Source organism: Lingula anatina, chromosome 8 (assembly GCF_051362555.1).
Source record: "Lingula anatina isolate TDL-2025a chromosome 8, LinAna3.0, whole genome shotgun sequence".
NCBI lineage: Eukaryota > Metazoa > Brachiopoda > Lingulata > Lingulida > Lingulidae > Lingula > Lingula anatina.
Window position 1 is genome coordinate 1,972,707 of NC_141774.1, and position 17,404 is coordinate 1,990,110.

Consider the following 17,404-nt stretch of genomic DNA (forward strand, 5'->3'; position numbering starts at 1 on the left):
GTAAGAAAAATTGACATTTGGGAGGAACGAGGTGAAGTTGTACCGTCGTATTTTGCAGTTCATGATTAAACGGCAGAGCTAAAACGTGAAGTGTCACTGTGCTGGGCCCGGTTGCACCAACCGGTCGTAAGTTAGGCGTAGCAGTTGTGCGGCGTAAATCCAGCGCAAAAACGCTACGCCCGAGAAAAGCCAGTTGCACCAAACTGGAATAGTGTTTACGTCGGTCTTAACTTAGGCGTAAATCTACACCTGCCACGTAGGTGGTGTATGTCGGTCGTACATGTAGCTCGTTTTCCTCTATGGCTAGGATGACACAGAGAGAGTTTGATGACAGATCTACCTCACACGTCAGCAGCTCAGGAGAAACATGAGATGGGGGAAGCCCAGCTGCTAGTCAGTGGTGATCCTAGCTATGCTATCAGTAAGATGCATTTCTTCACACTTGTATTTAGTATTTCTTGTATTTCTTAAATGCTCATTGCAGCTGGGAACTTCTCATTAGCCCAACTATACCATCCACGTATTCCTGGGCAGTGAAGCAACGAAGCGTTACTTAGGCATAGTTAAGACGACCGTGTTTTTTTTTTTTTTTTTTTTTTTTGTCTTGGTGCAACGGGTGTGAACAGGGAGAGTAAACGGACGCCAGGTGTTACGGTTTACGACAGTCGTAAATTGACTCCCCGTTGGTGTAACGGGGCCGTAGATTTTTATTGATCGATCTACCGTACAAAATATGTAAAATGGACCGTCCCTGGGTGGGCTTGAACCACCAACCTTTCGGTTAACAGCCGAACGCGCTAACCGATTGCGCCACAGAGACCGATATACCTGTCTAACAGGTGTTATTTCTCACCTGGCGGCTCTCATGACAGCAGGTAAATTGATATTTTATCTCACCGTTGCTTAAGCCTTTATGTATGAGGCCTCTGACCTGCTGATAACGCATGATAAACTGTCTTGTGCAAGGTTTATTACCTGCCTGTTTAATGCATTACACTCTTTTTGTAAGATTCTTTGGTGAATTGTTTCCAACACAAACATTTGCTCTACGTTACAAAAGTAACGTTTTGGTTGTTTTAACTGAGAAATGGGTAATTGTGAAACAAATATTTATCATTTATAAATGGACACTCGGAAAGTGCACACAGGTATACATGTACCCCAGTTTGGTCAAAGTTAGGAGTTAAATTCTGACTGGAATTCTGAAATGTCATTTTAAGAAATCAAGAGGAAAAAAACGCTAAAAAAATAAGAACTTTATCAAAATATGGGTGGGCTTGAACCACCAACCTTTTGGTTAACAGCCGAACGCGCTACCCGAGACGTGGCTTTGGCAGCTTCAAGTTCCGTGGACATGGGACAAGAAAAGGTTCAGAAGATTTTTAACCTTAAAAAGCTCTTTAAAAATGTATATTTCACGGCACAGTTACATGTGTTCTGGTGGTTTTCAGTCCATCCTCGCATTTCTCTCTTTTTCAGGGTTGTTGCAGTACAGAGAAATTTCGTTTTTATAAATCTAGAAGGCAAACTGTCGGTTACGATCGTTGGTTAACAGCCTTTTGGCAATCTGAAAACAACAAATAACACATCATGTAAACTAGTAATTTTGTGAAGATGACACCTCTTAAAATTCACATTTTCCTTTTCTTTATGATTCACTCGTGATTGGCCAAAGGACGATGTGTACGACGTAAAATTCCAAAGCAGATGCAGTGATCACGGCGTAATATCTTAAAGAAATCAAATACCGGACAACGTAATATAATGAAAAATGAGGCCACTGACATCTCTTCATATTATTATTATTATTTTTTGTTTTTTTTTTTTTTTTTTTTTGAAATTTAAAAGCCCATTTGTTCATGGTTGGCGTATGTTATTACGGATGAGATAGATCTGATATATAAGCAAAGAATAGATTAATTTCATTTATTTTTAAAAACACCAAGTAAACACATTTACTGGAAACTTGATGTCAAGGTCCGTAGTTACAGTCCGTTGTTAAGTACATGTATTAATCAAAGAGTTTTTTAGAGAAACACCACAGCACGTTTTTCAGTGGATGCTGGGGCTTGGTTGTGTGTCATTCAGTGTGACTTTCATTCACCAGAATTTATTTTAACTTTTCTTTCTGTTGCTTAATTGACTTTTTTATTTATTCATTTTTTTTTTTTTTTTTTTTTTTTTTTTTTTTTCAGTCTTGATTCCTGTTTTTGGAGTCTTTTCTTCTTTTTCATCTCTCGTTACTTTGCACCTCTTGTTCTACTGTTTTCAGGATTGTTGGGTTTCTGCTTCTCCTTAACTCTCTGTCAGTATGCACTAATTTCTTTTCTTTACTTTAGTCTTTCTTGCTGGGTCAGCCTAGGATGATTCTTCATTTTTTTAAACTTCTATGTTACGTGCATTCAACGTTTCAACGTATAACGTCTTCCTTACGTGCTTCAGCAAGATTATCTTTACGGATATTAGCTCTTTGACGTCTTTTTTTTTCGAATTATTTTTTGCTGAAAGTTAAATTTTCAGGATCCCTTTTTCTTTTCCTATTTGGCTTTTTGTTTATTGTCATCCATATTTGATACTTCATTCACTGAGAGTATAATAAATGTACTTTTAATTATGCATGTATTGAAGTGTTCGTACCGTGTTCGTACCAAAATATATCATATACATTAATCCATAGAATATGAATCCATATATATACAGTTAATTATTTTGCAATTAGTTATATTTGGCAATATATTCAAACCAATATTGTTCATTTTTAATGCAAAGAGTAGCACCTTTACTGATTTTATTTCTTTGCAAAATCTCTTGCCTGACTCTAATTAATCAGTATCACTTTATTGAATATATATTTTTATAAAATGTTTTTCTAAACATCACAAGACATGAATGCATTTTATATAGTCTAAAACAATATTTTGTACCATATTTTGATGTTTTATCATCATTGATAAGTAGCCAGTTATCAAATGGTTAATGTATAACTTGGGGGTACGGACACTACATTTGGCACCAAATGTTTTTCATTGCATTAACAAAAATAAGTAAAATGTGTATCAAAGCCCGTATCTGCAAAATGGTTAAAATATTTATTTTTCTCAGAACATATCTTTGGATGAACCTGCTAGAATAGGAGACAGATATTGTGGGAATTATATACCAATATCATATTCACCATAAATCACTGACATAAAGAGCTAGTGCATCATCTGTATGACCTTAATTGCAAATGACCCACCGTAACAGCTAAAATGGGTACTTTTTGAACACATAATTGGCTATATTTTTGTAAATGGTAGTCCTATTATTATAATTCTTTTTTCATTTTGCTCCTGTGAACAGTGTCTTTAATATTAGTCTATCAGCAATCTCCAATTATAAATTGTTAATTTATCAAACACTTGTAACATTCACCACATTTAATTGTTCACCCTGATTGTGAAACAGCCGATCAGGACAAGTGCTCTTAGCTGGTGCACTGCACGTTGGTCGATACTTGCACGTCCCTCCACAGAAAGCACAGCCAAATTTTGTATCCACACCACCAATACATGTGCCGCATGTACTCCCCATGACGTCACATTTGTACAGGGTGGCTGAAAAATATTGAAAATATTATCAAATAATCAATACATGTTCAACATGAATACATGTATGCGTATCCATAATGTGTGTAAGTGTTACAAATAGTAGTTCATATGCATGCAGTATGTTTCCATTTTAGGAGATCTCTTATTATTGAGGAGATTAGGGCGTTAGTCTGTTTTTTACAAAAATGGAATAATAATAATATTTTTTATTAGACGATCGGTTGAATGAAATAATTACTATATTTTGTGCGCTTATGAAGAAGGCATTTTATCCCATTATAAAAATGAGATCATTCCTTTTGTAACTCGTGCGTAAAAATATGCGCCTCACAGGGAAAAAGACGGGAACGTGCACATATACAGCACATGTAAAAATAGCAATACACTTACCGCTCACTTGAGAGCCGATGGGTTGGTCTATCACATGGTTATTATTCCAGATTACTTTGATTTCATGCCTCTCCTGGCCTGTGATGGCTGTATACACATACTAAGATATGAGAAGAACAAGCAGCCAATTATAATTGTATTAATATACATCTAAATATATAAGGCATTCCTGAAGTTGCAAAACTTCTACATAGAATGCATAAGTTGGGGTTTGGATACGGTCACTTGCCTTACAAAATCAGTATTTTGAGGGCACAAATATTCAATCTGTTATTCTATCAGCTACTGTAAAATAGCGTGACATTTAAAAGATTATATATCATATATACAGTACGTGTATATGTCTTACATCATATCTACTCACAGCGTGGCTCTGGCAGTGTATGGCACTATCATTCTGTCTGATAGCTGGGACTGTGTTAGTGCCTATCTTACACTGATAATCACCTTGGCCAGCCTGGAATAACATTGGGGTTAGGTTGAGAATATCCAAAGCGATTGCAGAGTACAGCAAAATGTGGGGCTTCATTCATATATTCCTAATCAAATTTTGTTTTGAGTTCGAAGGTCTCATTTATGTCAGCCTTGTCATAGTCACTGACTTGGAACTGAACTCTTGCTTTATGGTAAGAATGAAAAATTACAGTTTACCTTCCCATAATCCTCAGGTACAGTATGTATATCGCGAAAATGAATTAAAACATAAGTAGGAAGAGTGTATAACTACAAGTACAGACTGCTAACAACAACGGGTTTTATAACCACATTTACGTGAATCTTTACCTGTGGCACAGGTAGGTTCTTCCCACTCAGTGAGATCACCTTGGTGACCTCAGCAGGTAACAGGACGTCCTGTACACGTGGCAGAAGCTGGGGACACAGGGTGGGTCCTTTAATACCCACACTTACATGACTCTGGAATGCCGGAAACAAGACAGTGCCATTTCTAATTAATAAAATATATTTCCGTTCTTGAACGCCGAAGTAAAAAAATTGTGCATAACTAAAAACTTTCATTCATTTCTCATTTCAGTGGTGTTTCGTATCTCACAAGCATCAGAAACGGATTTTTTTCTTTGTTCGTTGACATGTTTATATTAAGAGAACCATTACGAAACACATTTACTTAAAACAACATATGTCTGTATGAGTGACCAGTATTATCTGGCTTAATGTAAATTTTCAAGAAATAAGGTATACACGGAGAAATTAACAAAGAATTGAACGTACATTCTTTCCGGGCATCACCCCTCCACTAGGACTACAAGAACTGCTGGCGTGGGTGCACGTGTTAGCATATATACACCAGTCACAGGCCCAACTACTGCTGGTACAGGACACACACCTACAGTAATAATACATACATACACGTGTTAGCATATATACACCAGTCACAGGCCCAACTACTGCTGGTACAGGACACACACCTACAGTAATAATACATACATACACGTGTTAGCATATACATCAGTCACAGGCCCAACTACTGCTGGTACATGACACACACCTACAGAAATAATACATACATACACGTGTTAGCATATATACACCAGTCACAGGCCCAACTACTGCTGGTACAGGACACACACCTACAGTTATAATACATACATACACGTGTTAGCATATATACACCAGTCACAGACCCAACTACTGCTGGTACAGGACACACACCTACAGTTATAATACATACATACACGTGTTAGCATGTATACACCAGTCACAGACCCAACTACTGCTGGTACATGACACACACCTACAGTAATAATACATACATACAAGTGTTAGCATGTATACACCAGTCACAGACCCAACTACTGCTGGTACATGACACACACCTACAGTTATAATACATACATACACGTGTTAGCATATATACACCAGTCACAGACCCAACTACTAGTACTGCTGGTACAGGACACACACCTACAGTTATAATACATACATACACGTGTTAGCATATATACACCAGTCACAGGCCCATCTACTGCTGGTACAGGACACACACCTACAGAAATAATACAAACATACACGTGTTAGCATATATACACCAGTCACAGACCCAACTACTGCTGGTAGATGACACATATCTAACAATAAGAACTACAGGATTAGCCACATATACTCATCGTATGTAATAATGAGTTAATGTGACACTCCTTTTCACAATACACATTGCTTCGATTACACAAGACAGCAAGTAACATCTAAGCAATGAAATTACATTTTTTAAATTTATTTCGTCAACTTAAGGACTTCTCAGTCATTGCAATAGGATAGAGAGATAATGTATAACAATACAATACCCTGAGTGTGCGCCGCAGTCGAAATATATGAAGTTTGTCTTTAGAAACTCGACTCCTGTCGTTAATGATTTGATAGATAATGGTATTGTGATGTGATCTGAAACAATAATCATACTTCTTTTGGCATGCGGTTTAATATACATGATTTAATAGACATGGATTCTAAAAGAACAAACGTGATCCATTGTTGCAGCAATAGGCAAAGCCCTGTATCGAAAAAATAATTGAATTTCTGTTAGGATTATTGTTGCTATTATGCCCCTTTTTTACAACTTTTGGGCGGTACATTTATAACATAACAATTATTCTAAGAAAGGCACAAGGGACATTAAATATTATTTTCTAAAATACACGTTCAAAAGTTGAATGAAAATTAAAATGTAAAAGCTGTACAGAAGTGAGCGTGTTTTTGGATATACACTTAATGTTACAGGTATATATCGGTGAGCATTGCCAATAGTCGGATTATGTATTTATGGGTAAGTGTGAGGTAGATTTTTTTTAGATGGTCACCCTGTACAAGAAAGATAACACCCCTTACCGTCCCCAGTTGGTATAATAGGTAAGCTGGTGGGTGTGTCACATGTCACCAAGTTTCCTCCAGTGACTGTGGCACTGACAGCTGTGGTATCAAATAGACACTGGTAGGGCTGGTCGGGGGGTAGGAGGCTTACAGATAGGTTCACCTACAAACATGAATGAAATAGTAATGCTTTGCTAAGATGATTACTTATATCATAACTTATAAATACGTATATCAAACTGATGAACATACTCGCATTTCATACATCCACATCTCGATGTGGATGTATTACGATGCACGGTGGTCACTTGACCGGTTATTGCACTGCTTGCTTGAGGTTTTTCAGTCAATTGGTACTTTTACAACAAGTTGATACGCAGACTTACAGATAGGCGGATCAAATATGGCCAACCCACTTAAAGGTGGTGCCACCATAATCCCTCAATGGACTTCCCGCCTCCCAAATGCGATATCCATGCAGGGGCCAGCAATTGAACCTTGGGGCCGAGATTTAATCCATTCATTTTCTAGTATAGGCCCCTACAGGCCCGACGCGTGTGGTGGGCGTGGAGACCATTAGAGAATTATACTGAATCGTTTTCAAGCGGGGTAAGCCATATTTGATCCCCAGTCCAGTTAGTCTGCAGATCATGTGTTCTGATTTGAGCTAAGGGGTCTACGTCATTCACCTCCCTGCGCGTGAGCATAGATGTATGGTAAAACAGTGAAGTTCATTGGCACAAGCTGTTCTATTCTGGACTCCATACAAGCGAGTCTACCAAACGATATGAAGATATTTTGTAACATTGTCAAATAAAACAAAAGTTGGTTATGAAATGATGCCACGTGTATATCAATTCTTTGTACCTGTGTAGGTCTGGCTAGAGGTGTGTTTGATGGTGAAATGGTATTGATCTTGATACACTGTCCGTTGTCAAACGGAAGCCATCTTCCTGAGCCATCTGCATCCGAGCATTGACTTTTTCTGCTGCATCTAAATAAATAAACACATGAAGTAGATGCAGAAGGTTCATTGCATTAAAAGATTACCTTTCATTCAACCTACAATAACATAGGATCATGTTGGATGACAAAAAATGGATTCAAGAAAGAGGATTCGCGTGAGGTAAGCATGAGTTACCGGTAGTTTTTCAGTCACACATTCAACGTTAGCTATATATCGGTCTGTGTCGGTTCATGTAAGACACTAACCGCGTGGAAAAAATATAAGAACATTTCGCCAGACATACTTTAAATCATAAATTCAAATTTGAAATGAAATCGCAGCAAGTAACGTCTGAACAATAAATTCCAATACGAACACGTTGCATTTTAATTGATTCTCAAACTTCTACAAAAACAGCGGGTTTTAGCCATCAGGTATGCAAAGCAAATCGTTCAAATCCTTACACACAATATTCTATTCTTAGACTGCGTTCTCATTACCTTTCAGTACTAGCAGGATCGCTCTATCTCAGCGGGGATTCTACGAGTAGCTAAGGTGCTGTCAGTGCATGTATTCAGCTTAATTGTCCGGCACGCTCCTTGCAAAGCATATAAGCCGTTTAAGCTGAATGCAATTTAGCGCCAATTGTAAACAAGATTTTAAAACGTAGTAAGTAGTTATTACATAATACATTTTAATATGAACACATTGAATGTTTAATTGGTTCTCGAACTATTACAAAAACAGCGGGTTTTAGCCATCAAGTATGCAAAGCAAATCGTTCAAATGCAAACACACAATATTCTTACTTGTTCTCCAGACTACACCACCCACAGAACGGATCTCTGGATGCCAGACAATTATTACAATATTCTTACTTGTTCTCCAGATTACACCACCCACAGAACGGATCTCTTGATGCCAGACAATTATTACAATATTCTTACTTGTTCTCCAGATTACACCACCCACAGAACGGATCTTTGGATGCCAGACAATTATTACAATATTCTTACTTGTTCTCCAGATTACACCACCCACAGAACGGATCTCTTGATGCCAGACAATTATCACAATATTCTTACTTGTTCTCCAGATTACACCACCCACAGAACGGATCTCAGGATGCCAGACAATTATTACAATATTCTTACTTGTTCTCCAGATTACACCACCCACAGAACGGATCTCTGGATGCCAGACAATTATTACAATATTCTTACTTGTTCTCCAGATTACACCACCCACAAAACGGATCTCTGGATGCCAGACAATCATCACAACTACTGTAACTACCGCAGTCTTCTACCTTCAGTTTACTGACCTGGGAAAAGTAAGATATATGCTTACATATTTGGCTCGTTTTATAATCTAACTTGAAAGTCCTGCTCCCATTACATATAATTCTTGAGCAAAAAAACATGTTACATGTTTATGGATATCCCATATACATGAACCATTTGGGCCACGTCCATGTCCAGATCATCGTTGGCGACTTTTAATTAAAATCGCATAATTAAACAAATAAAAGTACAAATCGTATATACCGATTATGACTTTTTTTCAATTTATAAAAAGAGCCAATTTAAGCTTTTAAAAATGTACTTAGGTTCATTTCCACACATAACTACACAATCGTATGCAGGCTATTTTTTCTAGCCCCTTAAGTGCCAGCTCTGTAGCACTCACCTTGTATTTGGTCATAACATACATGTGCTCGCCTGTGCTATCTAACTGTATATCTTTAACCTCATCTTTTGACACTTGTACTGATGCATATTCTACCGCAGATGCATTAGACTGGATTAATATCTGAAGACATTAACGGTTAGAAAGTTCACAAAAGGTTTGTTGGGGCATATTTAAAACGGATGTTTTAAAAAACAAATTTGAACAAAATGTGCCAAAAAATGCTTTAGCTAGAATACATTAAAATCATTTCCCTATTAAATATACGGTTTTTGATGCCCAAACAAAAACGAGTACTTTGTCAACTTAATACAAAGCTCTTATTTATAATCAAGTTCGCTTTCAGATTAAAAAAATTAGTAGGTAGGTTTTATCGTACGTTATTAAATCCTGGAAGATAATTTCCATAATTAAACAAACGAAAAATTCGGCCGTGTACTGTTCGCGTATCATTACAAGAAAAGCTACAGCTCAGTTGTGCGGTACCTTCTTTAGTTGCCCGTCAGTAGTTCCTACAAAAGCCACAGTGTAGCTGGTGGTGGTTGTGGTGGCTACTACTGTCCATGTGGGCCACGTGGCCGTCAGAGCAGGGGTTGTTGTTGCCGGGGTGGTTGACACCAGGGGAGTGTTTACACCGTAAAAGTCATGGCTACAGTAGTTTGATCCGTAGTTATATGACTGGGGATGCAAAAGTAGTACCCAGTAAATGTAAAATGCATTACAAATGGCAGAAATATTCTTGTTTATCGAGATCCCCCTAAAACAGAATCCACGCACAAATGAAATTTACGGCATTATTTAAAATTAAGAGCACAGCTGTGGTTGAAACAAATAAAAGTAAACTTACGGGTAAAGAAGCACATGTTCGCGAACCTCCCTGGAAATGTGCAGCCTCAGTATTTCCACTCCCAGAGTAGCACTGTTCGTATTTCTCTTTAATAATGTTGTTTATATTCTCCATTGAAAATACACACAAATCTGAACTAGATCCTCTGACAAAAGTTCCCACTAGTACACTATCATTTCCCAGTTTTGTTACCGATACTGATTTTGCAAGATTGAACGACACGCTCGGATTGGCCCCTGCGCAACGCAAGGGCATTTCGAAGTATGAATAATAGTTTGCATCACTCTGGCAGATTCGAACTAATCTGGATTCATATTCTGTACTGGTTAGTGTTGTCTTTTGGTTAGTGATGAAATAACTATAACCATCCGAAGAGAACCCAGAAACGTAAATCACTGGATACGTGCTTCGAACAGTGTCAGAGAGGGTTATGTACGTTCCTGTACCGGACAGTGCGCTGTAGTATGTTAATTCCAGTGTCTGTAGAGATCTTGTACTAACAGCTGCCACCTGTTCCCGAAGCCTACCACTCTCCCCCTGTCCCGTGTACGTAGACGCCACATATAACACGTCCTGGGAGTTGGGTCCCGGTGCTATAAAAGCCACAGTGGAAGCATCGGGAGAATTGGCGGCGACATAATTTTCCAAAAAGTAACCGCCACGATGCGGAGTAACCTGTGATATATCAGTGACTGGTCGAGACTCACAAGTACCTTGGTACACGCTACCACAAGATATCAGTTTACCCCCAGACTGGTCTACTACCAAAATTTTGTTGTAGTTGTCTGTGAGTGTTCCGTGTGAGCAGGCAGAAGGAGGTGGACTACAGTAAGGACTATCCGTGACTGGTCCAGTGGTTGCGTTCTGTAACAGTTGTAAGTCACCATCTAGTCGGTACAGAGTATTAACAGCTCCAACGTATACAGTCCCAGTCACGTTGTCAATCGCCATGTTGTTAAACTCCACCGTTGTCTGCCCACTTGGATAAGAACTGACAATTGTAGAGGTGGATGCTTTACCGGCCAGATTGAATACTAGAGCGGAGAGGAATAGCAACGCCACAAACTTACCTCCCGTTCGCTGCATTTTTATAATTAGCACTGAAATTGGAAACGATTTTTAGTGTATAGACATATCGTGTTATATATATATATATATATATATATATATATATATATATATATATATATATATATATATATATATGAAATTACCTACAAGTACTATGACAGGGACACAGAGGGTGATGTAATGCCTCCTTCGTACAATGTACAGTACAATGTATGCAGGTATGTCTTTATGAAGTTGGATATAACGTTTTTGTAAAAGCCTTTATTTTCTGGTGCCAAGGACGTTTTACTGTCCTCATAAGCAGTAGAAGCCAGACGCAAGCTTTCAGGACTATTATATGGGGGAAATGGAGTGGCATTTGGCGTCATTTTTAAGTAACCAAGCATTTTAAAGATAATTAACAAGTATCTTTTTTGTTCGGTCATGACACAATATTCTACAAACATATATCTTGAAACTTACCTGAGGGTCTTGAAGGCTACCAGTACATTTATATAGGGATCTTATTCCGCTACAAGCAATATATCTCCGTCTGCTATCACCAAAGTGTCAAAGATCACTTCCTGGTTGTTGGACTTGACTACGTTGTAACTTGCAGTTGCTATTTTCAGTATCTACTATACAACGTGCGGTATCAAGTAGGTCATACGTGTATAAAGAGAGTGTGATCTGTGTGCGTACTTAACCCTAGGATCCAAAATGATCCTAGCTTAACCTTAAGACACGATAAGATATGATTGTTCGGCATCCCATAAACACTGATACGACTGTAATTTTAGACTATTTTTGTGGTATTATTGATAAGATTTTGGCCAGATATGTCTATTTTACGAACTTTTTCATTTGAACTATTTTTCTTGGTTTTTAATACTGACATCTTTAAAACATGTAACCACGATGGTTAATTGACCTTAGGCTTACTTCCGCCCCGTTCTGATGAAATCAGTTCTATCACTATGAGAAACTTCGTCCTTACTGTTGTGATTTTTAATTTTATTTGAAAATAGGCATTATCACTTTTTCATTCTCGTTACGTGGTAGTATTATCTCATACACTGGTACATACACTGATATGACGATGTTCATTTTGCACTGTTTAACAGAAAAACATCCTTATGCCCCCCCCCCCCCCCCCCCCCCCCCCCCCCCCCCCCCCCCCCCCCCCCCCCCCCCAACGTACACACTTAAAAAACCAAAAACCAGTCTAGATCTCACAACTTTCGCAGCGGGGTAATGATCAGCGAGACCAGGCATGAACAACATTGTTTATTGTCGCTTTCTGCTTAACAATTTTAATTCATTCACTTATTTTGACATTGGTGAATAAAGTACACACACTGGACAATAGAATTATGTGTCACCCCCTGAATCAGAGTAATCAAAGTTATTAACCTGAAGAGGTGGAATATAAGCAATGTCAGAATATCGATACAGTAGAATTGTTTATTCAGAATAATCAGGACAGTTTCTTTTGTGAAATTTGATGTTAATAAAATGATACCAGGAGCATATCATTCCATAGTCATTTATCTCCCCCAAAGTTTTGGTTCATTAGGGGTGGCACTTCTCTAGTCCAGTGTGTACATGTAGTGTAAAATATGCATGAACGCTCACGCCTGGTTCACAAAACCCAGTGAATGCATGGACCAATAGGCAACCCGGTTACGGTGGACACCAACGCAGTAAGACGATCATGTCTCCCCCCCCCCCCCCAATGCCCTACCCCCCTTTCCAACTCCACCTATAGAGGGCACAAAAGACACGTGTCCCTCCCTTACCGTCGGAGATACTCTTTTTTCATCCCAAAAAAATCTTTTTATTATTCTGTTAATCTTTCATTATACATTATACATATATTCTTCCTCTCATTACCAGGTTAAAAAAGGCCATCCCAAATAAAACCAGGTCAACTGGAGTGGGACGTGCCTGGAGATGGCGATGGTGGTAAGCGGTCATTACTGGTACATTGTTATGTAGCTAAGGATATCAACATGAAATGCAGGCCCGTAGCCAGGAGTGTGGTTCGGGGGTTCAATAAAACCTCCCTTTTGCTGGGAAAAGGTCCCCTCTGGGTAAAATTTTATCTAGGCACGTGAAGGCTTCATGGCAAAAGGTCCACTTTTTCAGAAAAAGAACCCCCTTTTGAAATTGCTGGCTACGGGCCTGGAATGCGACATGTCGATCAAGTTATCAGCACCAGTCCGATATACCACAATAGGTCGTTCTAGCTGATTTGATCTCTGAGCCCAATTTTTAATTTATCTATTGTATTACTTTTACTATGCATATTATCAAACTTAATTTTGTCTTATTTAAACCATTATAACTAAATGCAGGGCGGGGTTTCTGTTACACCTGGGATAGAAGATATATTTAGGGTTGTACTGTAGGTCTTACTTTCGAAACACCGTGACATCAGTGTACTGAAAACGTTGAACATTTCGGTGCCATCGTTCTCTACAGAATCGTGTCGTAAATTAGCTGGTGACATATTTGTGAATGTCGAGTCTGGTAAAATGCATCTATGACCCTGATAGAAGGTAAGAAAAATTGACATTTGGGAGGAACGAGGTGAAGTTGTACCGTCGTATTTTGCAGTTCATGATTAAACGGCAGAGCTAAAACGTGAAGTGTCACGGCGCTGAGCCCGGTTGCACCAACCGGTCGTAAGTTATGCGTAGCAGTTGTGCGGCGTAAATCCAGCGCAAAAACGCTACGCCCGAAATAAACCAGTTGCACCAAACTGGAATAGCGTTTACGTCGGTCTTAACTTAGTCGTAAATCTACACCTGCCACGTAGGTGGTGTATGTCGGTCGTACATGTAGCTCGTTTTCCTCTATGGCTAGGATGACACAGAGAGAGTTTGATGACAGTTCTACCTCACACGTCAGCAGCTCAGGAGAAACATGAAATGGGGGAAGCCCAGCTGCTATAGTCAGTGGTGATCCTAGCTATGCTATCAGTAAGATGCATTTCTTCACACTTGTATTTAGGATTTCTTGTATTTCTTAGATGCTCATTGCAGCTGGGAACTCCTCATTAGCCCAACTATACCATCCACGTATTCCTTGGCAGTGAAGCAACGAACCATTACTTAGGCATAGTTAAGACGACCGTTTTTTTTTTTTTTTTTTTTTTTTTTTTTTTTTTTTTTTTTTTTTTTTTTTGTCTTGGTGCAACGGGTGTGAGCAGGGAGAGTAAACGGACGCCAGGTGTTACGGTTTACGACAGTCGTAAATTGACTCCTCGTTGGTGCAACGGGGCCCTGGATTTTTATTGATCGATCTACCGTACAAAATTAGAAAAATGGACCGTCCCTGGGTGGGTTTGAACCACCAACCTTTCGGTTAACAGCCGAACGCGCTAACCGATTGCGCCACAGAGACCAACATACCTGTTTTACATGTGTTATTTCTCACCTGGCGGCCCATATGACGGCAGGTAGATTGAGATTTTATCTCACCGTCGCTTAAGCCTTTATGTATGAGGCCTCTGACCTTATGGTAACGCATGATAAACTGTCCTGTGCAGGGTTTATTACCTGCCTGTTTAATGAATTACAATTTTTTGTAAGATTCTTTAGTGAATTGTTTCCAACACAAACATTTGCTCTACGTTACAAAAGTAATATTTTGGTTGTTTTAATTGAAAAATGGGTTATTGTAAAGCAATTTTTTAATAATATAAATGGACACTTTGAAAGTGCACACAGGTATACAAGTACCCCAGTTTGGGCAAAGTTAGGAGTTAAATTCTGACTGGAATTCTGAAATGTCATTTTACGAAATCATGAGAAAAAAAACGCTAATAAAATAAGAACTTTATCAAAATACGGGTGGGCCTGAACCACCAACCTTTCGGTTAACAGCCAAACACGCTAGCCGACATATGGATGTGGTGCTCAGTACCGTGGAAATGCGACTGGAAACTGTTCAGTAGATTTTTAACTTAAAAAGTTTGAAAATGTGTTTTTCACGGTACAGTTACATGTATAAAATATGATTATGTTCTGGCGGTTTTCGGTCTATTCTCGCATTTCTCTCGTTTTCAGTGCAGGGTTGCTGCAGTACAGCGAAATTCTGTTATTATAAATTTAGAAGGCAAACTGTCGGTTACGATCGTTGGTTAAGAGCCTTTTGGCAATCTGAAAACAACATATAACACGTACGTCATGTAAACTAGTAATTTTGTGCAGATGACACCTCTTAAAATTTAGATTTTTTCCTTTTCTTTATGATTCACTCATGATTGGGCAAAACACGATGTGCACGACGTAAAATTCCAAAGCAGATGCAGTGATCACGGAGTAATAAAGAAATCAAATACCGGAGAACGTAATATAATGAAATATGAGGCCATTGACATCTCTTCATTTTATTTTTTGTGAAATTCAAAAGCCCGTATGTTATTACGGATGAGATAGATCTGATATATGAGCAAAGAATAGATAAATTTGATTTATTTTTAAAAACACCAAATAAACACATTTACTGGAAACTTGATGTCAAGTCCCGTTGTAAGTATCTTGATACTTCTCACGAGCTGTCTTAAATGTTTTAATGACACTATACTTATAAATGAGCAAAACTGGTAATTAGTTTGGCAGTTCGGTCATACATGATAATTATAAAACACAAGCTGGAATGTGGTCATGTCTTTAGCTAGCAGTCAGTGGGTAACAACATCAACTCACATAAGCAACTGCGGTAACTTCACTTATTATTATTATTATTATTATTATTATTATTATTATTATTATTTATTTATTTTTTATTTTTTTTTATTTATTTTTTATTTTTTTTATTTATTTTTTTTTTTTTTTATTTTTTTTTTTTGTAGACCATAAATCCTTATAATGCATTGTTTAAAGTCTAAACAGCTAGAGTAGGCTTCTTAATTTATCTGATTAAGAAGTTAAATTCTAAAATCCTTTGTCTTGGTTTGAGATTGAAGAGTGGGATTCCCCACAAATGGTCAGAATATACCTGAGTCATCGACGAATGAATGATTGAGACTGGTTGTTGTTGTCAGCGTTGGATGTCCTCATAGCGATTAACACGTAAATATTGTGGCCATGAATCTGGAAAGTAGTATTAAAGCGTTATCCAGCCTAGAAGTATACAGCGGTGTCCGTATTTCGAGACCTAGATTTTGACCCACTTACGTTAGGCTAACCCTAACCATTGTAACTAAATGGAAGGCGGACTTTCTGTTACACGGACTCTCAGTTTTGTTACACTGGGATATATCAGTGTATTGAAAAGGTTGAACATTCCGGTGCCATCGTTATCTATAAAATAGAGACAAGTTTACAAGCTACCGGGGCCGACATTGATAATCATGTCGTGAATTAGCCGGTGACATAGACCTATTTGTGAATGTTTAGTTTAGTAAAGAAATATATCTATGACCCTGGTAGAGTGTAAGCAAGGATGTCGTTTGTGAAGAACGCGGTGAGATGATGATGTCTTATTTTGCCGTTTCAGACGGGATTTTAATAAACCATTTTATCCACAAAATAACCAAAACTGACCGTCCCTGGGTGGGCTTGAACCACCAACCTTTCGGTTAACAGCCGAACGCGCTAACCGATTGCGCCACAGAGACCAACATACCTGTTAAACAGGTGTTATTTCTCACCTGGCGGCTCTCATGACAGCAGGTAAATTGAGATTTTATCTCACCGTTGCTTAAGCCTTTATGTATGAGGCCTCTGACCTGACGATAACGCGTGATAAACTGTCCTGTGCAGGAATTTCTACCTGCCTGTTTAATGAATTACACTTTTTTGTAAGATTCTTTAGTGAATTTTTTCCAACACAAACATTTGCTCCACGTTAAACAAGTAACATTTTGCTTGTTTTAATTGAAAAATGGGTAATTGTAAAACAAATATTTATAACTTATAAATGAACACTAGGAAAGTGCACACAGGTATACAAGTACCCCAGTTTGGGCAAAGTTAGGAGTTAAATTCTGACTGCAATACTGAAATGTTATTTTAAGAAATCACGAGACGTGGATATGGCAGCCTCAAGTTTCGT

The 17,404-nt window shown here is 38.3% G+C and overlaps 1 protein-coding gene and 3 non-coding genes across 4 annotated transcripts; all 4 read right to left on the reverse strand.

Annotated features, from left to right (window-relative positions):
- Positions 1–746: 746 nt before the first annotated feature.
- On the reverse strand, positions 747–820 carry Trnan-guu (transfer RNA asparagine (anticodon GUU)). Its single transcript has one exon. It is a non-coding gene; the product is annotated as a tRNA-Asn (tRNA).
- A 1,418-nt stretch (positions 821–2,238) lies between these two features.
- On the reverse strand, positions 2,239–12,008 carry LOC106172994 (plexin-B-like). Its single transcript, XM_086994432.1, has 13 exons — positions 11,822–12,008; positions 10,289–11,388; positions 9,928–10,119; positions 9,442–9,564; positions 8,976–9,076; positions 7,674–7,800; positions 6,825–6,969; positions 6,284–6,380; positions 5,211–5,325; positions 4,764–4,895; positions 4,345–4,437; positions 3,981–4,080; positions 2,239–3,596 (listed from the first exon to the last, which is right to left on the reverse strand). Exons 2-13 carry the CDS (start codon positions 11,372–11,374, stop codon positions 3,394–3,396), a joined length of 2,514 nt encoding a protein of 837 aa, XP_086850558.1. The 5' UTR covers positions 11,375–11,388; positions 11,822–12,008; the 3' UTR covers positions 2,239–3,393.
- A 2,664-nt stretch (positions 12,009–14,672) lies between these two features.
- Trnan-guu (transfer RNA asparagine (anticodon GUU)) lies at positions 14,673–14,746 on the reverse strand. Its single transcript has one exon. It is a non-coding gene; the product is annotated as a tRNA-Asn (tRNA).
- Positions 14,747–16,893: 2,147 nt separating this feature from the next.
- On the reverse strand, positions 16,894–16,967 carry Trnan-guu (transfer RNA asparagine (anticodon GUU)). Its single transcript has one exon. It is a non-coding gene; the product is annotated as a tRNA-Asn (tRNA).
- Positions 16,968–17,404: the final 437 nt, after the last annotated feature.

Excerpts from the sequence above, each read along its gene's own strand:
- LOC106172994 (XM_086994432.1), bottom strand. The coding sequence starts at position 11,374 with ATGCAGCGAACGGGAGGTAAGTTTGTGGCGTTGCTATTCCTCTCCGCT. Across the intron at positions 9,565-9,927 it reads CTGACGGGCAACTAAAGAAG|ATATTAATCCAGTCTAATGC; the intron begins GTACCGCACAAC and ends TAATGTCTTCAG. Across the intron at positions 7,801-8,975 it reads TGGTGTAATCTGGAGAACAA|ATGCAGCAGAAAAAGTCAAT; the intron begins GTAAGAATATTG and ends TTATTTATTTAG.